Here is a 22,241-nt window from a genome sequence, read left to right as displayed (position 1 = left end):
TCTTCTTCTTCGATGTTTCGTCACTTATCAATAAAATACTGTTCCTTGAAAATATTACACTTGTATCATATTGCATCACCAACTGATTGGTAAGTCGGATCAATATTTAGGGAAATAATGAAATCTCATCCCACCCACTGTTAAGTAACTCAGATTGATAACAGTTTTTAACGAAAGCGCAATGAATTGATCATAACCAAAAGCATAACAATCAGATGGATTGAGATCAACTGGATAATGATTTACATTCAGAGAACACCGATGATCATTCCTCAAGAACGTCCATATATGACCCCGCACAAGAATGGACTGTTATCCTTCTTGTCTTGTGGAGAACACAGTCATTTAAAACCTCTGAGTCGTAAAGTTCCGACGATATTAGGAATTATCGAGTTAATCATCAAAATGATTCGGAATGAAAGATTACAGATTGAATGAAGTTAGGAATTTAGGCAATTAGATTTTGACGTTAACCGCTGAGGACATTAAGTTTGTTGCGATATCTAAAATGTCTAAATTTAATAGCATGCAGCGTCACGAATATGTACTATCCCAAAGTTTTCGAGGATTCAAAAGACATTGTCATTAAATCAGAGACTAATCTTTACAAACTATCCAAGTAGATAGCATTAAATATGTATGACTAGAGTTGCATATCAAGGATTGATCTCTGATAGGGAAACATTGGATATCAAGAAACACTGAACGGCTGCTCTTTCCTTGTATGGGACTCTTCATCAGCTCAGAACTACCATTCTACAAGAGATAGGACCCAAGACCTACAGGTTTTACATCGGTCTACACCTTTACACCTCTCTACCACTTTACTACATGATAAGAACAACAAATATAACTACAATAAAAGAAAACTTACTTGATTCTCAATAAATTCATCAGGTGATTCTTTCATAACATTTTGCCAATATCCTTTTTTTATAGACATTTTTTTACTTAATATTTCATAATGATAAGCACGACGAGTTGCAATTAGTTGAGGTTTAGGAAATGGTCGAAGTTCTTCAAAAGCTGTCTAGAAAAACATATTAAAAACAGTTAGTGTTGATGTGTACAATTGTATTGTGTAGACGAACTGATGATATTCAAAATGGTACGTCTTGGGGTTATTGCAAGGAATTCAAAAAGCAGTGATCAACAGTCCATACAGTCAAGAGTGTTTGTATAATCTCTCAACGTCTCCAAAGATTTAAATTCAAGCAACTAGTTGAATAAGTCTTTAAAATTATGATTAAAAAGTATTCTCACACTCCTAACCCTAACCCTAATCCATTCTTAATTTCTGACGCTGATCTATCTCATTATTTATTACGCTGTATTATCGTCTTTTTGCCACTAAACACTGATTTTTTGATAGGCTGATTAGTCGTTCAAGATTGTTTATATAGTACAATTTTATAGTTGAGTTCGTGAGTCAGTTGAAGCTAGACCACCATGGGAAACCTCGAAGCACTGAATGTCTATTTTGTCTTAGTAGGGGACTCCCCATAAGTGCGTATCCACGATCACGCCCCGTGAGATTCAAAACCACGACCTATCGGCCTGTATTTCCTGGAGTTTCAGTGAGAAACAGTGACCAATGGAGTTCAACACGGTCTATTGTGAGATAGTAAATCACTGAAGACAATGGTGGATGTGTCGCTCAGTTGCGTGGATTATTTAAAGTTAGACATCAACACTACTGGATACCGGCTCAATGGTCTAGAGGTTAAGCGCTCGCACATGAGACTGATAGGTCCTGGTTACAAATCCCGCGAGGCGGGATCGCGGATGCACATTGCTAAAGAGCCCCATACTAGGATGAAACGGCCGCTCAGTGCTTCCAGGTTTTCCACAGTGGTCTAGCTCCAACTGAATCATCAACTCAACCATAGTACAATTTTACCTGATGATATATTAACCCATTTTCATTTGTATAATATCAAATACTGATCAGTAATGAGGTATAGTGTACACATAACTCATCTATTTAGAAGCTCGTAAGTTGTTTAGAACATTATAATCCTGATAATGTCATTCACTAGTATACTGAATATAATTCTGTTCTTCCATGTGTGATACAAGATACTAAGTAGTAGTAATACGTTAATACCGAAATCCATGGGTTTGAATCCTGACAGCGGGATCGTGGATGCGCACTGATGAGTAGTACCACAATAGGACGAAACGGCCGTCCAGTGCTTCCAGGTTTCCAGTGGTGGTCTAACATCAATCGGTACATGGTCTCAATCAAAAACATAATAATCTCTACAACCCCATACTGATAAATCTAAGTTGTTTTCACTAAAAGTAAAAGCAAACATAAGAAAACTAGAATGCCTGATCGTATTGTACACATGTATCAGTTAGTCCTGTACGCAGACACTTTACAACCTTAGGATTTGGTTTATTACTGATCTTTCTTAAAGTTATACATAGAGTATGATAGCCTGTGGAGCTAGTCGACTACATAAACAGAAGAATATGAAATAAGTTTACAATTCTTGGAAAGTTTTTTTAGTTGTCACAATCTGTATTACTCATTTATGTGTATCCTGTTATATCTGATGTGTTGTTCAGTCGTACTATTTCTTTGCTCTCGATCCAGAAGGATATAGACTTTCTAGTTAGCCACAAGACAAATAAATTTATTAACTTACTTTAATTAATCCGTCAACATCATTGGTTAATCGAGTTGCTGCTTTAAGACATTTCCAAAAACTGATTGTATCACTTTGTTCCAATAGCATATCTTGATTACGTTTAAGAATTGCCACTGCAAATCGAAACAATGTTTCTGAACCTTCTAGAAGAAACACATCCCAAATTCGTATCAATGTCTAAAGGCAGTAAGGAAAGTGTATAGCATTTGATGAATCAATTTAAAAGAATATAATCAGCACAGATAATATGACATAAGCGCAATGGAAACTACTAACGCCTGTTACTCTCAATCGAGCATAGGCCGCCTATCACCATTATCCAACACACTCTGTACACGGCCTTCTTTCTCAGTTCTGTCCAATTCTTGTTCATTTTTATCATATCTATCTCCATTTCTCGGAGCGGTGTTCTTTGATCTTCCACTTCTTCTTTATCCTTGAGCATTCCATGCGAGGGATTTCATTGTGACGCAGCTGCGTGCCTTCCTTAATGTCTGTTCAATCCATTTCAAATACTTCTTCCTGATTTATTCCCCCACTGCAGTCTGGTCTCTTCTCTCTCACAGTAGGCTGTTGTTGATAGTGTCTGGCCAATGGATCCGATGTATTTTGTGTAGAGAACTGTTCACAAACACTTGCATCTTCTGAATGATGGCTTTCCTAGTTCTCCAGTCTTCCGCCCCATACAGTAGAACTGTGTTGACATTTGGATTGAAAATTCTTAACTTGGTGTTGGTCGACAGACAGTTGTTTTGAGTTCAAGATTTTCTTCAATTGTGAATATGCTGCTCTTGCTTTACCGATCCGCTCCTTCGCATCTGCGTCAGATCCACTGTGTTCATCAATCATGCTGCTCAGATATGTAAAGGCTTTTACATTCTCTAAAGCTTCTCCATCAAGTGTGATTCGATTGGTGCATGCTGTGTTGTATCGGAGAATCTTGCTTTTCGCTTTGTGTATGTTGAGATCTACTGATGCTTAGGCTGTTACTGCTACTGCTGCTGCTGCTACACTGGTCGTCTTCTCCTTCATTTGTTTGTTGTGTGTGATAGAAGAGCCAGATCATCTACGAAGTTTAGGTCGTCCAGTTACATCCTCGCTGTCCACTGTATCATGAGCTTCTTCCCAGATGTTGGCATTTTCATAATCCAGTCGATCGCAAGGAGAAAGAGAAGTGGTGAGAGTAAGCAACCTTGCCTGACACTAATCTTTACTTCGAACGAGTCTGTCAATTGTCCTCCATGCACTATTTTCTAGTTTGATCCATCATAGGAATTCTTCATGATATTGACTATTTTCTGTGGCACGCCGTAATGTCGAAGAAGCTTCCATAGTGTTGTCCTATCCACTGTACAATGGAACAACCAAGTATCCGTTCCATATCTCTAAACATAGATCCTGTTGGCTCTCTCAAACTATATCTATTATTTTCTCGTTGTCCACTGAAGTTGATATTATTTCCCTTACTATGAATCACATCTCCGTTTATCACTCATTCCGCTAATCTATTCATTCCAGACCCTAGATTATCTATGGTTGCATTATATGCTTGTTGTCATTATTGAATTCAAGTACAAGTAGAAACTATGTATCACATGGTTATATTTCTAAAATCTCTAAAAACTTAGTAGCTAAGATCAAACATTTTACAAAAGGTAGTTGATCATTATGAAAGGGCTACGTTTCTACATTTAAAGAACATATGGAACTAAAAACAACTGTTTTCATATCTATATTAAAGTCAGAATCTTCAATACGAACGTCACGACAGTTCTATTCTATGAATCTGAAACTTGGAGAACTATTACAAAAATCATCAAGATGTTACAAGTATTTATAAATAGTTGCCTATACAAGATACTCAACATCCACTGACCGAATACCATCATCAACAGCATTCTGTAGGAGAGGACAAACCAGCTCCCAACTGAACAGGAAATCAGGAAAAGACGTTGTAAGTGGATAGGACGTACATTCAAGAAATCATCAAATTGCATCACAAGGCGACTCGTAACTTGGAATGCTGAAGGGAAGTGGAAAAGTGGAAGGCCAAAAACACATTACTTTTGGAAATGAAAGCAGATGTGAAAATGATGAATAACAACTGTAAATAAGTGGAAAGGATTGCTTAGGACAGTGTTGTATGGAGAGTGTTGATGTTTGACCTATGCTCCTCGACGTGGTGTAACAGGCGTAAGTAATTAAGTTGACCATTAAAGTCCTCTCGATTGCGTAACCATAGCTACAACTTGGTAACAATAAAATATCTTATATGTGTAATGAAATCAATAAGCCAATGTTTATCTAATATATACTTACTTCAAATGGTACAGAATCATAGAATACAGCTAAAAACCAATTTAATGTCACTGCAGATATATCAATACCTAATCGTTTTAAATGTGATGATAGACGTGGTAGTTTTTCATTTACTATTTCTTTTAATACAAGTTGATCAACTTGTGCATCAATTAAACCAGAATTAAAGTAATTCTCCGGTAAAAATCGTTCCAATATAGCAATTAGACACCTAAAATTACAAGCAAATACATTTTAACCATATATGATAAATATTAGAAGGGGTATTGTGGATATTAGAGTAGTTTTAATAGTTAAGATCATGAGTCGATTGAAGCTAGACCATCATGGAAAACCTGAAAGTACTGGATGGCCGTTTTGTCTCAATGTCTGACTCCTCAGAAGTGTGCATACACGATCCCGCCTCGCGAGACTCGAACCCAAAACTTATCAGTCTCGCGTATGAGCGCTCAACCACTAGACCACTGAACTGGCCGGCATCCAACGGTATTAATGTCTAACTTCAACTAACCCATGAAATCGAGCGACAAACCCACCATTGTCATTGGTGAGTTACTATCTCACAACAGACCCGGTTGAACTTCACTGGTCACTGCCTCCTACTAGATAAATATAAGGTTGAAATGAGTTATATCATCATGAATTTCTATGTGTTATCATTGAAATGTAATCAGTGTGACTATAATTCATGGACGGGTCAACCAGAAACGTTTGAAGGTTTTCAAAGTCATAGCGCCAATTTCAGTACCTGATACTCATGCACGATCGGTTTGCAGTGGATTTTAGAGAAAATGTGATAATTGAGCGGCTATAACAAATGGGACTACTAAGAGTTTCCTTTATTTGTGATTAAGGTAATTAATTGACTTGTGAACCTTGTGTAGTCTACCGTGAGGATGTTGTCTTTTAATGTAATATGTATTGGAGGAAGAAGTCTGCTAGAATAGGATTTTTCCGCTCGATCCGTATTGAGACTAAGGCAATTTATAATGATTGTTGAGAACTGGATAATAAAAGCACCAGTAACACCGGCCGCTACCTGGTACTACAATATATACGGTTGAATGGAGAGCGTACAGATGCATACAGAGACTTTTTTATGTGCATCGTGTCGTTTTCCACAAACGGCATTTTGTGGGCCCAACTAACGGAGTGCACATAAACAATATTTTAGCTATGTGGTTGGGACTGAAAGAGTTTTTGCTACCAAAGGCTGACTATTATGTAGCCATATGGATGATTTCCTCTACTGTATTCATGATGATTTTAGAACCTCTGAACCTCTTTCTATCCTTGACAAGTTTTTGAACCATGTAAAAGAAGTGTACTCACTTTGATTCTTTGGTTTTGTACAATATATTTTTATCCCATACTAACTGTCTTCTGATTGGCCAATAGTTATCAAGGCCACTTAAGATTCGTTCAAAGGTCTTCTATAAATTATAGCCTAATTCAATTAGTTTTACAATCATTGATATAACCCCTTGAAGGACTCAGTAGCTAAATGAATAATGCGATGACATTTAAGGCGAACGACACTGGGTTCGAGTCCCAAAGGTGAACATCAACTGTGAGATGCAGATACATACAGGTGACAAGTCCCAAATAGGACGAAACGCTGGTAAAATTGGATTTCACTGCTAACCACTATACATCTTTGCTTATAAAGCCTGTTCAGTTGTCTCTAAGTCTATTCTCAGTGTTTGTTATGTTATCTGAGTATAATTTTTTGTTTTTAGTAAGCTTAACAACATTATTTAAGTCTACATTTCCAACTGATAACCAAGACCTAAAGTCTTTAGATATAAGAGTATTACTTTTAAGACTATTAGTAATAACTACAAGGAAACCTTATTAATCTCTCTAGTAATTCAGAATTAAGATGGAAATTTTCATCTCATGCTCATTCCATGTAAAGTATTGTAGAGAATGTCTTGGTTAAGAGCTAAAATTAAAGCTTCTATGATTGTCTTAATTCTAAATATAATGATTGTGATCGTTGTTGAATTGTGTCGGATTGGTGTCGGTTTTTGGTGTAAAAAATTTATTTATGTTCTGGTAAGGCTAATCACGTATTCTCGATCTGATTTAGGTTGAAGCCCTGTTGGATCGACATTGGGAGGTAATCTTGTGTAAATATTCGTCTAAAGTAAATTAACGTCTCATTCGTGTAGATGAAGAAACTCCGACCGTTATAACAATTTCAAATATAAAGATTATCCACTTAGCTACTGAGTTCTGATCGCCACTAGCTTATGCAATTATTACATCCCGATACGTTCAGCTGACGAGTTCTAAATAGAACGAAATGCGTATCCTGGATTCGACTGCTTGAAGTCACTAAATTGTAGTCTTAGCCATATCGTTAGATACAGAATACTTGGTTGGGTTCCATGTGACTATGGGAACCAATGGTTAAAGACTGTCTGTGACATGGCTCAGAATCGATCACAATGGTGTAGGTGTATATACTCTCTATATTCCCTATAAACCATGAGATTAAAATCGCTTCACATCTTTCTTTCTGCACTATATCCATACATAAAATCTTTCCTTTAAATATTTTACCATTGAGTTAACTGCTTATATCAATCCGGTGTTTGTCTTGCTAATGAGGTATGGCAACTTGGACCGATGCATATATGTGCCTGGTCCTACGTTGTAACTGACTGATTGACTGACTATATAATTCCATCATAATTACTGTTATACACTTTACTAATGTTACAATGAATTTTTAAAAGTAATAATTTACTGTGATTTACCAGAAAGCATCTTCTTTTCTTAAGAATAACAATGCAACAGCTGCTATAAAATTCATACCCTGACAATAACCAATTTTAGAATTGTGTATACTATAAGCTTGTAAAACTTCTTGAAGTTTTTGTACCTAAATTTAGTATAGAAAAAAAATAGAAAGAATAACATAGTCATATTCCATACAAACAATTGAATGGAATTCATCGCTCTACATCAACTTCATTGACTATGAGAAAACATTTGATAGCGTGTACGGGATAACACTATGGAAGCTTCTTCGACATTACGACGTGCCACAGAAAATAGTCAATATCATGAAGAATTCCTATGATGGATCAAACTAGAAAATAGTGCATGGAGGACAATTGACAGACTCGTTCGAAGTAAAGATTAGTGTCAGGCAAGGTTGCTTACTCTCACCACTTCTCTTTCTCCTTGCGATCGACTGGATTATGAAAATGCCAACATCTGGGAAGAAGCTCATGATACAGTGGACAGCGAGGATGTAACTGGACGACCTAAACTTCGTAGATGATCTGGCTCTTCTATCACACACAACAAACAAATGAAGGAGAAGACGACCAGTGTAGCAGCAGCAGCAGTAGCAGTAACAGCCTAAGCATCAGTAGATCTCAACATACACAAAGCGAAAAGCAAGATTCTCCGATACAACACAGCATGCACCAATCGAATCACACTTGATGGAGAAGCTTTAGAGAATGTAAAAGCCTTTACATATCTGAGCAGCATGATTGATGAACACAGTGGATCTGACGCAGATGCGAAGGAGCGGATCGGTAAAGCAAGAGCAGCATATTCACAATTGAAGAAAATCTTGAACTCAAAACAACTGTCTGTCGACCAACACCAAGTTAAGAATTTTCAATCCAAATGTCAACACAGTTCTACTGTATGGGGCGGAAGACTGGAGAACTAGGAAAGCCATCATTCAGAAGATGCAAGTGTTTGTGAACAGTTCTCTACACAAAATACATCGGATCCATTGGCCAGACACTATCAACAACAGCCTACTGTGAGAGAGAAGAGACCAGACTGCAGTGGGGGAATAAATCAGGAAGAAGTATTTGAAATGGATTGAACAGACATTAAGGAAGGCACGCAGCTGCGTCACAATGAAATCCCTCGCATGGAATGCTCAAGGATAAAGAAGAAGTGGAAGATCAAAGAACACCGCTCCGAGAAATGGAGATAGATATGATAAAAATGAACAAGAATTGGACAGAACTGAGAAAGAAGGCCGTGTACAGAGTGTGTTGGATAATGGTGATAGGCAGCCTATGCTCCACTATGAGTAACAGGTTTAAATGAGTAAGTAATTATTCCACATACAGTTAATGTGGCCTCTAGGCAAACGTTTAATTGAGTTACCATTCAATAAATTACATTTCGAATATCATTAAATCCACTGCTAAAACACTAATAAATCCTCATTAGTGTATAATGAAAACATCTTTCATAGGAGGTTAAACAGAGTGCACAATGCTTAATCAATTGAAGATCTTTAAGCAAATACCAGTATTGATTTTCCATATGTTTTGGATGAAATCAGTTGTGTACAACACTATGAATCTATAACTCATATGAGTGAACATTGGTAGAAAGAAGTATTACAACAAATTGTGTCAACGTCAACTTTAATGTCAACGCAACTTTTTGGATAATTCAGATCCATTCATTGAGTACACTATGACCATCCATAAATATGTTGGCACCATTTCTGCTACTTTTTCTTTAAATTATTTTATTCCAATGATTTTAAGTCAATATTTTATGTGCAACACTGAACAATAATGCCAGAATGTTTGGGATGCAGTTCTCCTACTCTAAATGCAAGTTGTTGTTTCGCAACTGGCCTACGTCAACACCTGAACTAAGGATAGCGAGTGAAGTAATCGAACGCGTTGACAACTTCACTTATCTTGGAAGTCTGATAAGCCCTAACGGGTTGGTGTCCGATGAAATCTCTACACCGATTCAGAAATCTCATTTGGCTTTTGCCAAATTACGTCATCTATGGCAAAGAGGAGATATTCGTCTATCAATTAATGGACGAGTATACTATACAGCAGTTCGTTCTGTTCTAATTTACGGCTGAGAAATGTGGCCATTAAGAGTAGAAAATACTCGTTAGCTACTGGTATTTGACCACAGATGTCTTAGAAATATTGCTCGTATCTACTGGGATCACCAACCAAGTAATGGTGAGGTTAGATGCAGGGCATTGATAAATGATGGTAAATCAGTTGATGAGGTTATGAATTTTTATCGACTGAGATGGTTGGACCACGTGTTACGTATGTCTGAACACCGATTACCACGACGCGCAATGCTGACTAGTGTTGGTGACAGTTGGGAGAAAGTTAGTGGGTGATTGATGTGTGGGCGAGAATGATAATGATTGGTTGTCTGCTTAGTCAGACATGTAGATGGTCTGATAGGTGTCAGATGAGTTATACATTCCCCTATCCTTATTATTATTACTCACTTACTATTGACTGTTCAGTGTTTTTGGGTCGGATTTTAGTGTGAAAATACATTAAGTTGTGGTCAGGCTAATCACGTGTTCTTGATCTGAGTTGTGTCGAAGTCCTGTAGAATAGACACTGGGAGGGAATCTAGTGTAGATATTCGTCTAAGGTAATTTAACGTCCGATTCGTGCATACGTGTATACAAAGTAAAACCAAGAGTTTTAACAGTGGCCAGACCACAACGTGGCACCAGTTCTTGAAGTCACTACCTCATAGTTTGAGCCATATTGGTAGATTCAGACTATCGTAACTAATTGTTAGAGACTGTGTTTGACATGGCTCAGAATCGATCACAATGGTGTAGGTGTATACACTATTTGTCTTCGCTTAAACAATGAGATTAAATTAGCTTCATATCTTTCTTTCTACGAACTGATTCTTTCTAACTGTACTATATCCCAATATGCAATCTTTCTTTTATATATTACCACCATTAAATTAACCACTTCTATGAATTCGGTGTCCATGTTTTTGTGCTAGTGAAGTGTGGCAACTTGGACTGATGCATATATGTGTTTGATTCTATGTTGTAACTGACTGACCGGCTGAAAGTTTATTGCAGTGTTGAATGCCACAATGAAATTGACTAGTTGATCACAGTTCACAACAATTTCAATGTTGATTGGTATAGATTACTGTTAAGAAATTTAACCGGCCGTTTCTGAATTTGTTTGGTTAAGATAGATTGAATTTCAATTCAACTATTCTCTGTTATGAGGCCAATGTAAGGTTACGTGTAAGCTTTATTATCACTATATATCATTGCAACTATGTAGATTTCATGAGGTTTCGTGACTCATTTTAAACCACTTCTTCAGAAAACAAATAAATATTATTTGACATTTTATGTTTACACTTTGAATAATGAAACTTTTGAAAGCTCAACTTTACATTTATTGTTGGACACAAAGTAACTTTGATGGAGTTTTGTTCTCTGAACTGGATAATTTGGTCGTGGAGCTTTCATCGTTCTTCTGAATGATATCAGTTCTACCTAAAGTTTGTGCTGATGATGTTGTTCAGAAGATCAACGTAAGGTTCATGACCAAAACATTTTGAACAAAACTCCATCAAAATTATCCACCAGAGCTACAAATCTTTTCCATCATCTCACAAAGTAACATTTAAATTATAATCATTATTTGTCTTTCTTACCCCAGGCGCGTCAATATTATCAAATTGTACATTATTTGGCATAGTTCTCAATAAATCAAGTGAGATTTGACGTCTATGTTGAGCTGCAAGCTAAAATTATAATAGAAATTATATTTAGGATCATAAAATGAATATGAATGATTTGCTTTAAACAATGAAGTGATCAGTCAACCGTTATCTGTAGTTCAGTAAATTGTATAAATATTAATGCCAAGGATACACTTGACAGATTGATAGAGCATTAGGTAGAAATTTAGTGGTAAATAAACCATTTGTGATATCTCAATGAGTAGAGAATTGTATTTCTGATGTTTCGTCACTTAATGTAAGCAACTTCTTCAGACTAAGTAACCCAATGCTAAACCCCCTTGAGCTCAATAAGAAAGAATGTCTGAATATTCATCCAACCTGAACTATTTATCCAAACAATCACATTTGACTTTGTTTATTTTCCACAAAATCTACAGACACACACACAATTTCAACCCCACTACTTTATATTACAAACGCATACATTTTTCATACCCACACTCTGACACAGAAATACAGTGATAGGTCTGAAGAAGTGGCTTAGATTAAGTCACGAAACATCAGAAATACAATTTTTCCACTTATTGGGATATCACAAATAGTATATTTATTATTAAATACTTTTTGGTTTATTCACATTATCAGACAACATGATTACATTAAACTAAACTGTTTAACTAATAATATTCAAGATTGATTACTTACTTACTTACGCCTGTTACTCCTCGTGGAGGAGCACAGTCCACCCAGAAAGTATGTTTACTATGGCACCAGGAAACAGGAATGAAATTATTCAACCACGAATATGTAATCCTTATGCTTACCCATTCTGAAGCATGTTGTAACGACGATATAAGTTAATAAGCACAAACTACTTTTTCGTCTATTCAAATGATTAGTGCTAAACTGTATAGTAGGGGCTCTTTTAGTCTATAGAAACCTAAACATCTGTATATAAATATAGATATATGGTTTACAGATCATTATTCTATAACTTGAATTTGTCGATCGGATAACAGAGAAATAATATAAATGCTGCTTAGATTTGTGCATTTAATTGTTCTTTATAGTATTTTAGATGGCCTTGGGTTCCCGGAAAATTCTGGAACGCTACTTAACATAGTAGCAGTTTAGGCAATCCAATCAAAAACTCGACATGTGACGTTTCACTTTCTAGATGTTTCCGGCGAAACGTCTAGTGAATGCTGATTGGATGAGACGATTCTCAGTGTTTTCAGGGCCTTTGTTGGCTTTTTCGAGGAGTTTTCTGGATCGCCTCACCAGAATCTGGTATTCAGATTATACGAATACATTCGATTAAAAAATGCAGCTTACATCTATGATTTACCAACAACAAGATTAAAGTTTTTGGAACGGTGCTTGAATAATTGCATGACATTTACCACTTCGATAATTCATAAATATTTCAATAGTTGAAATCATGAGGCAATTGAAGCTAGACCACCATGGGAAACTTGGAAGCAATAGACGGCCGTTTCGTCCTAATATGGGACTCCTCAGCAGTACTCATCCACTATATAAATGGTTGATTAATTTCAACTAAAAATGTTTCCATTGACAAAGTGAAGTTGAATATAAGACTAACCCATCTATAATAATGAATGTTTTACAAGATTAAAATTCGTTGACTTACTGTATTTTCACTGAATTCTTCTAAAAGTCCATTATAATACAATGGTCCCTTAATTTGCATTAATTGATGTAATTCACCATGAATTAACATACGCCATACACCTTCACGATATGGAATAGGTATACCAGAACGACAAAGAACTTCTAAATCAGCCTTGGAGAATAAAATTTAACTTTTATATCATACTCAGGGTTTCGAAGAAATCATTAAAAAACTCTATATCTCTAATATATGCTAATTGATACATCTTCAAGTGCCCTGGTACAAACGAGAGTAAGGAGAGTCAACTCTCCCTCTCGAAATCCTCTCACATAGCCACGTGCATACAAATACTGCCACGGAAGTCCTACTCACTGCCTTCTCGCACCAGGAGTGTTTTTCACGAAATTGAGAGGACTAAAAGCGAATTTCCGGCGATTTAACCGGGATGGTGGATACGGAGAATTCACCCAGGAAAGTTGGAGAACCCTGATTTCAAACCAATAGTGCACATGGGCTAGCTCCAGTACACTGAGGGAACACATGGCGTATGAACCTATTGTTCGTGACCGGCATCTCCAGATCTTCTTCTTGATTTCTCCCCTCACTGCAAAATGGTTTGTTCTCTCATACATTAGGTATTTGCTGATAGTGTCTGGCCAACGGGTCCGAAGTATTTTGTGTAGACAGCTGTTAATAAGCACATGTATCTTCTGGATGATGGCTTTCCTAGTTCTGCAAGTTTCCGCCCCATTCAGTTGAGCTGCCTTGACATTTGTATTAGTGTTGGTTGGCAGTTGTTTTGAGTTTTAGATATTCTTAACGTTAAGCTTTACTCTTAATTCTATATCAAATCTGATTTCAACCTCAATCTGAACTCTATTAAACACTGGAGTGAAATATCACTACTTCTTTAAACTTATATACGATGTTTTCAGTTTAGTATTCTGGAGGAATTCGTGATTCTCAATCATTTACTTTTTATAAGTATCCACTAAAATGAATCAGAATACGGTTGATAGATAACATCTTGTTTTGATATATGCTCCATGACCGTTGAAATGTATTTCTCAATCCTGATTGGTTGAACATAGTTTTAGTCTAGTTTTCGTTAGAAATTGACATTGATTGGAAGTTTCTTAATATACTAAGGGTAGAAGATAACTAGTTTGTTGTAGTTTAAGATTCCATATGGAAGTGAAATTTTTAGTTACTTACTTACTTACGCCTGTTATTCCTCGTGAAGGAGCATAGGCCGCTCACCAGCATTCTTATGACAATGAAGCATGCTTAGAATTTTATATAGAATCAGATAGTGTCTTAAAAAATGATGTCCCTTTACATTAACTGAAATCAAAACGAGTATCTTATTATCAGATATCAGTCTTGATAAGTCTAGACGTATCAAGTGCCTGTGCTCGTATCTCATCTCAATATCACAGAGTGATTAGGAAATTTTTGACAAGGAACTCTACTGGAGTAATTCGATTATACATTTAGTCAAAGTCTTAACCTATATATCCTTAACCTGGTTGGAACGAGGATTGTATACAAACCTATGATTTGTGCCTAGTGAAATTTGGTTGGTAAGAAAACTTTCCTATTCATTTCATTCATATGATCTGAAGAGTAGGTTTAGTTTACTGTAATGGGATAGTAAAAATGTGAAACATTTCACATGTAACATTATTATTATTAGGCGAGACTATAATTTATGGACGAACCGATCAGGTGTAAGATAACAGCTCTTGGATTTTGGCGCGAAATTTATCCATCTATTTGGCTATATAGAGTTTTGGCATTATAAATGATGTCAGTTCGTGACGAAAACCCTAAATGTAACTCTTAACCCTAACCATGAACTGTAAGTCATAATTCTAATTCCTTACACTGGTTCATAACCGTCATTTAGCCTCAGTAAGTAGGTGAACACCCTCGATGTCACTTCAACGTCGTTCAAAGGTCATCAATAAATTATAGTCTCACTTATTATTATTATTATTATTATTATTATTATGTATACAGCTTACTCTTGTCAATTCTCTATTTGCTTGGGTTAAAAGTTCAGTCCAACGATAGAAATTTTCATCCCCACCAGATAATTGACGTGTATAAAAGTCATATAGTTGTTGACAACTATAATGAATAATACTTGTTTCATTTAAATAACTATGCTTGAATCCATAAAAATCCACATGATAATCTGCAGTTTTTGGTCTACAGAAGAAATAATCAAAAATATATATATTAATGGTGGATGTATGGTTGAATTTTGTGGATTATTAGAAGTTAAACATTAACACCGTTGGATGCCGACCACCTCAGTGGTCTAGTGGATAGACGCTCACGCGCGAGACTGGTAGGTCCTTGGTTCGAGTCTCATGAGGCGGGATCATGGATGCACACTCCCGAGGAGTCCCACACCGGGACGAAAGGGCCGTCCAGTGCTTCCAGGTTTTCGATGATGGTCTAGCTTCAATTGACCGATGATCTGAACTATTGAAAGTACTCTAATATCCACAAAACCCCTTTTGAAAAAAGTATATGTAAAATATATTCAAGATATCACGAAAGTTAATATCATGCATGCATTGACCACGCGCCCTAATGTGAGTTGACTTCGATCGAGATTGAAGCCATGGCACCTAACTTATAACAGTTCACATACAATTGAGTTCATTCACATTTAACTTGGTTAATCCCTTGTGTTAACTTATTTAACGGATAGAGACATTAGTACAACAACAACTTATTTATATCATTGTACCTTTATTGTTTTTGCGCTTGTATGAATGTGTATGCTGAAGCATCGCTTACTAGCTACGTATATATTCAATCTGCTAACTTTACTTATTAGTCGCTTAATTGGTTCGATGATTCATTCACTTCCCTATGTATGTATATGCACATTTTAATCCTGTTCGTTGACTCGCTGACTGGTTCATTCGACTCGCACATTCACTCTCTTGCCTGTTTGCTTTTCGGCACTACTATTTCATGCTTGCTTAGTATACCTATAAATTTGGATATCTGTGTGGTGCAATAATAAACGTAATCAACGCTTTGCATTCGTTTTTTGATTAGTACACCGTTGGTGCGTTATCAGTAAGACTATGATTTATGGACGACTTTGAGCGACGCTGAAGTGACCTTGAGAGTGGACAACTTCTAATTAGGACTAAATGAGGTTTATAAATCAGTTAGAATTCTCATTCACGTTTGATACTTAGGGTTAAAAATCAGATTTAGGGTTTTCATTACGAACTGACATCAACTATAATGTCAAAACTCTATTTAACCAAATGTATGAATGAATTCCGCGCCTAAATTCGTGACTCGCCATCTTATATCTGATTGGTTGGTCCATAAATTGTAGTCTCGCAGCGCTTTCAAGTGACGGTTATCAGGACGAGATGTATACGAAGTTAAGGATTATATGGAATACCGACCACCATAAACTCAATAGTTATAACAGTCAAGCGCTACCACGAAACTTATTAGTTGAAGATATTATTCTTGGTAGGTTCATAGGTGTATATTTTCGGGAAGTACAACACGAGGACAGAACAAATGTTTGATGTTCATTTGTTTTTAGTCTTAACCCAGATGAGATCAATTTATGATGAATACAACCTACAAATAAATAATAAACCTTGAAAGAATTGGGTTCTTTATTCATTCTAGTTTAGTAATCCAAAGAATAGTCCACGAATTATCGCGGTTAGAGAACCTACCTGATTAAACTTTATCGGTTAGGAATTAATGCTAGAGAATAGAAAATTATATACACAGTACACTACTAGTTACACAGATAGATATGTGAGGATTTTATTTCACTTTAAGAAGATTTATCTCCACTGTAGAATTCTTAGTAATCAAAGAATGATAGATGGTAGTTTTGATGACTGAAGTGCTATGAACGTATACTTCTAAGGTGATGATAACTAATAAATTAAATAAAACATGTGTTCATTCCTATCTGAGATTTAAATATTCCAATTAATAACTAAAATCTTGATGATGGATAGTGGCTAACAGTGAAATCCAGGACTCACGTTTCGCCCTATTTGGGACTCGTCAGCTAGATGTACCTGCATCTCAGAGCTGATATTCACTCTGGGACACTAACCCAGTACTGTTCGCTTCAAGCGTCATCGCGTTATCTGAGACTCAGTAGCTAAGTGAACAACGCTATGGCGTTTGAAGCGAACGGTACTGGGTTCGAGTTCCAAAAGTGAACATCGACTCCGAGATGCAGTTACATGCAGCTGATGAGTCATAAATAGGATAAAATGCGCGTCCTGGTTTCGACTGCTAGCCACTATCCATCTTCGCTTATAATGCTTGTGAATTAGGGCAATATCAAGGCAATCCGCACAGGATGCATATATGCCAATAAGAGACTGATCAATTGTAGTCCTAAGCATCAATGGGAAGATTCAAGTAAACAATACCAAGTGAATGTAATAATCTTTATAATTTGCCTGATATTTGTGACTTCAATCATTTCGGTAACTACTATGGTTCCAGTGTTATTATTTTTTATATAATTTAATAGTTGAATTCATGAGTCAATTAAAGCTAGACCACAATGGAAAACCTGAGAGCACTGGACAGCTGTCTCGTCCCACTGTGGAACTTTTCAGTATTGCGCATTCACAATCCCGCCTCATGAGATTCGGAACCAGGACTTATCAGTCTCGCGTACGAACGCCTAACCTCTATATAGCTGAGCCGGCATCCAACGGTGTTAACGTTTAACTTCAATCAATATTAAACAAATTTCATTTATTACTAACGAAATCCTTGATTTGTTCTTTTAGAAGAAACAACCACATTTTTTTAACTACACTGAGGATCACTTGATTATGAGTTTAAATGAAACAAAGTGTATGTTAGCAAAAGCATGAACCATTGAAACCCTAGAACGACTGGACAGGTATTCAGTAGTAATCTAACTTAGATTGGTTCGCGATGCCTATAAAAGACAACAATCCTCACAACTTGATACTGTAAAAGTGTTTTTGTTTCAGTGTTGAATGGATCATATATCTAATAGTGTTAGTCAATTCAAACAAATCACATATCTGTGTTTAAATGTTCATTCAAATTATCATAATCGGATGATCTACAAACATAATCTTGATTCTTTATTAAAGAAAGACATTCATTTTCATTTTCAAATTAATCAACAACATCATTGTATTCACTCACTTAATCATTGTTGGTAAACTTGGATCTTTACGTCTTGCTTCATCCAATAGTTCACTGACTAAATTTTTATACTAAAACAATAAGAAAATTATAAAAGATTTACTCTCTGTTTTTTTTAACTAAGAATGTACTTATTTAAACACAAAAACATTGGTACAAGAAGTCACCAAATAGATATGCGCCACATAAATCATTCGATTTGTGTGTGGGTTGTGATACTGTCCGGGTGCTCAGACCGAACACAGGTGGTTTCCTTACGAGGTCAAACCTCGAATCTTTGACCTAAAGATCTGATCCTCAAGGCAGTGGAGCGATGTCAGCAGATGCAGTCCCATGGTAGCCGGTGACCAACAATAGGTTTATACGCCATTTGTTCGTTGAGGATCCTGGAGGCAGCTCATATGCACCATTGGTTTGTAATCATCGTTTTTCAACTCCCGTGGGTGGATCTTCTATATCCACCAGCTCAGACATTCGATTTTCGTCCTCTCAATTTCGTAAACAACACCCCTGCCTCCAAGAAGACAGTGAGTAGGACTTCCCTGTCAGTATTTGTATGCACGTGGCCATGTGAGAGCATTTCGAGAGGGACAGTTGACTCTCCTTACTCTCAATTGTACCAGGGCATTTGGCGGCTGAGGTTGTATGGAGATTATTTAATTAAAAGTTAGTATAAACCATGGAAGCCTATAAAGTTCTATAGGACCAGTAAATTTCCATCGAATAAACGGTCTATTGAAATTCGTAGGCCACCACTGTTCCATGCATAATTTGAATATCATAAACTGTTTTATTTTAAGTTCAATTTAGTTCGCATATCTTGTCTGCAAAAGGTATGTGTTTAAAACTTTCCGTAAAATGTTTGAAAACGTCTGCAAATTCGATCCAACAAGAGTCTTCTAAGTGATCCGTACTTTTTCCTCCGCTTTTCTTTGAAGAAATTACCGAGGAATTCATATACCAACTAAATTACACAATAAAACTAACGTCATGGATCCAAGACCATTTGGAAACATACTTTATATAAAACGGGAATTTTGTTGCTGAGGACAAACCAACTTCAAAGTGAATAGGAAATTAGGAAATGACGTTGGAGATGAACAATACAAAAATGACCAAACTGCATCGACAGGCAAGTCATAACTTGGAATCCTGAAAGGAAGTGGAGAAGAGGAAGGCCGAAGAACACACAACACATCGGGAAATGGAAGTAGAGATCAAAGGGATGAACATCAACTGGAAAGGGTTGCTTAGGACAGGGGTGAATGGAGAGTGTTGATGGGCGGCCTATGTTCCTCTGGGAGGAGTTACAGGCATAAGTAAATAGGTAAGTAATTTCGTATTTCGTACTGAGAACTCTTTAATGTAGTGGAACATATGGTAATGAATAAAGAAAGTATTATTATTATTATTTTGGGGGCCAGTTTATAACTCCTTGTTACAGAGAACTAAAACGTTCTGTTCGTAAACATAGACTTTCTTTCCTCTTTCTAGTCTTCAAGAACATTATAAACTTTAATTTCCAGATAACACAATGTAGGAAATAGAGAAGAAGCCTTATCTTTGAAGTTGGACTGTGCAAAGAAACTAAAGATACACCTAAGATTTTGTTTGAGATATTAGGATATCGGAAGATCTTAAATTCCTTAGCTAAGTTTTAAGTGTGTTCAGTCTGGAAAGTACAGTAAAGTACTAAATAGATTAACTCTTGGAACTTTTTACAAAACAGTGACTTATGAAATTATTGTTTATATTTTCAGTTGCTTGTAGAGGACATTATAAGAGATTACCTTCAGTTATCGTCAAAAACCTTCAATCGTCAATCCAAAAGGATAAAGTACATTCATATCTCATGGTGAGCAGGATATAAATGAACTATATGAACATAGTATATCGGTCCACAATTCCAGTTTCATTCAACTAACAAAAAAATTGTGACCAACATAGCAGCCTCATTCACAATATAGTTGAACTTCAGCAGTCAGTTCCTATGATTGAAATTTTGGTTAACAATGAGGATATAAGATCGATAGAAAAAGAATAGAGAAACCAAAGCACAAGTAGAGAGTGAAGAGAAAGTCTCAAAACTAATGAATTATTTATATGGAGATTTTGTTTAGCTGGGAAACCATTGAATCGAAGTGAATAATCGAAATCAGTTTTACACTACTTAAATAAATCATGAGTAGTATGAACCATAACCACAAAATAGAAATTCGATAGGTAAACACTATATCACTTAAAATGATTTGTAACACTCAGTATAGATTTTATCCTAACAGTTGTATTTTCAAGTTTTGTATACCTAATGGTCAAGAGTAGAGTAAATAATTAAGAGAAAAAAAGTATACCCCTTTACTGATTAAGTGGTACTATACTGTATGTTGATTTGATGGATCATCTTTCTGAATGTTAAATATAACTAACCACTCACTCGATCTTTACCATAATCACTAAACATTAATCGATGATGTGGATCTGTTTGTGTAGCACCAAGACATGCTTGTAATAGTTTAACATATTCACGTCTCCATTTAAATCCTTCCATGTTTAAACGTTGAATGTATCTTGGAAAAATATCAAACATTATAAAGAATATCGTTAGGTTTAAGTAAAGTATCGAAGAAATGACCATCGAGAATGTAACATCAAAATGATGGCGCTCATATAGGACGAAGTCAAAGCCTATAATGATTATTAGATATTGACAACACGTATGAATTATTGGAAAAAATAATTGCCTGTAGCCCCTCCAGGGGCTACTGCCGGTCCTAATCCCGGATAAAGGAGGAGGGTTGGGCATGGGGCTGGCGATACCATCCCGTAGAAAACTAAGTCGCTAAAAAAAGGTAACCAGAAAAAGACTGTGTATGAGATTAAAAGAGTATCGTTACAATTAGGATTTTAGGCTATAGTCAGATTTAAGGGTAGAGTTTATGGACTGATTTGAGTTGGACTCAAATTTTAGCATTGAGCTTAAAGAATACGTAGGCTGACTCTGAACCCCTTTCCATAACAAAACTTACCAACGGTTAAAAACTTAGAACAGTTCGTTAATCATATGGAAATAACTAGTAAGGCTATCAATTTCGTTCATTCACGTTTTATGGATGGGTGAAAATTTCTGGAGATTAGTTTCAAATTCTCTCAAGTTCAAAGTGACAATTATATATTGACACCACATGCGTTCTAGTTTATTTGAAGTTTTATCCGTAAACAATGTTACCAGGAGTGAATTGCATGTTGCACGTATGACCCATAATGTAATTAGATGTTTTCTTGATACAACCACGTAAAAGTTTAACGTAAGATAATTGCGAATACTGGAAATGATGGCAATCAAACCGAAAGAAAACGAATCGATGATAATTTCAATAGTTGAGATCATGAGTAAATTGAAGCTAGACCACCACCATGGAAAACCTGGAAGCACTGGACGGTCATTTCGTCCTATTGTTGGACTCCTGAGAAGTGTGCATCCACGACCCCGCCTCGCGAGAGGCGAACCCAGGACCTATCAGCCTCGCGCTCGAGCGCTTAACCACTAGCCCACTGAGCCGGTATCCAACGGTGTTGATATCCGGTGATTATTTCCAGTCCAAGTAAAGTTGGAAATATGAACCAATCGATTCAAACACATATTTTATAGACTTTGTATTCTTCATGAGACTCAAGGCTATTGGTGGGCACTAAGGAGACTACTTTCCACTAATCGTGACTAGTGAAGATTAACCATATTGAAAGTAGGAATAGATATTGTCAAATTAAATGAAGTAAGATTATTGGACTTCAACTTAGTAGTCCAAAGATTCCCTAATCACTATAACATTAGGTACTTATTTTACTTAGGCCTGTGGCCCTTCGTAGAGGACCACAGACCTCCCACTACTCTCCATTAAACCTTGTCCTGAGCAATCCTTTCC

The 22,241-nt window shown here is 36.3% G+C and overlaps 1 protein-coding gene across 1 annotated transcript in view; it reads right to left on the bottom strand.

Moving 5' to 3' along the window:
* Positions 1-22,241, bottom strand: part of TBC1D2B (TBC1 domain member 2B) — a 97,789-nt gene that overhangs the window by 24,480 nt on the left and 51,068 nt on the right. Inside the window, exons 14-22 of the mRNA XM_051213955.1 lie at positions 20,753-20,885; positions 18,319-18,389; positions 15,135-15,321; positions 13,126-13,278; positions 11,442-11,531; positions 7,742-7,866; positions 4,977-5,187; positions 2,655-2,834; positions 875-1,030 (exon numbers count right to left, since the gene is read on the bottom strand). Coding sequence (XP_051072950.1) covers positions 875-1,030; positions 2,655-2,834; positions 4,977-5,187; positions 7,742-7,866; positions 11,442-11,531; positions 13,126-13,278; positions 15,135-15,321; positions 18,319-18,389; positions 20,753-20,885 — 1,306 coding nt within the window. The remainder of the gene's footprint in view (positions 1-874; positions 1,031-2,654; positions 2,835-4,976; positions 5,188-7,741; positions 7,867-11,441; positions 11,532-13,125; positions 13,279-15,134; positions 15,322-18,318; positions 18,390-20,752; positions 20,886-22,241) is intronic.

The sequence above is a fragment of the Schistosoma haematobium genome, chromosome 1 (assembly GCF_000699445.3).
Source record: "Schistosoma haematobium chromosome 1, whole genome shotgun sequence".
Classification (NCBI taxonomy): domain Eukaryota; kingdom Metazoa; phylum Platyhelminthes; class Trematoda; order Strigeidida; family Schistosomatidae; genus Schistosoma; species Schistosoma haematobium.
Note: the sequence above shows the minus strand (reverse complement) of the source record. Positions and strands in the feature narration are given on the sequence as shown.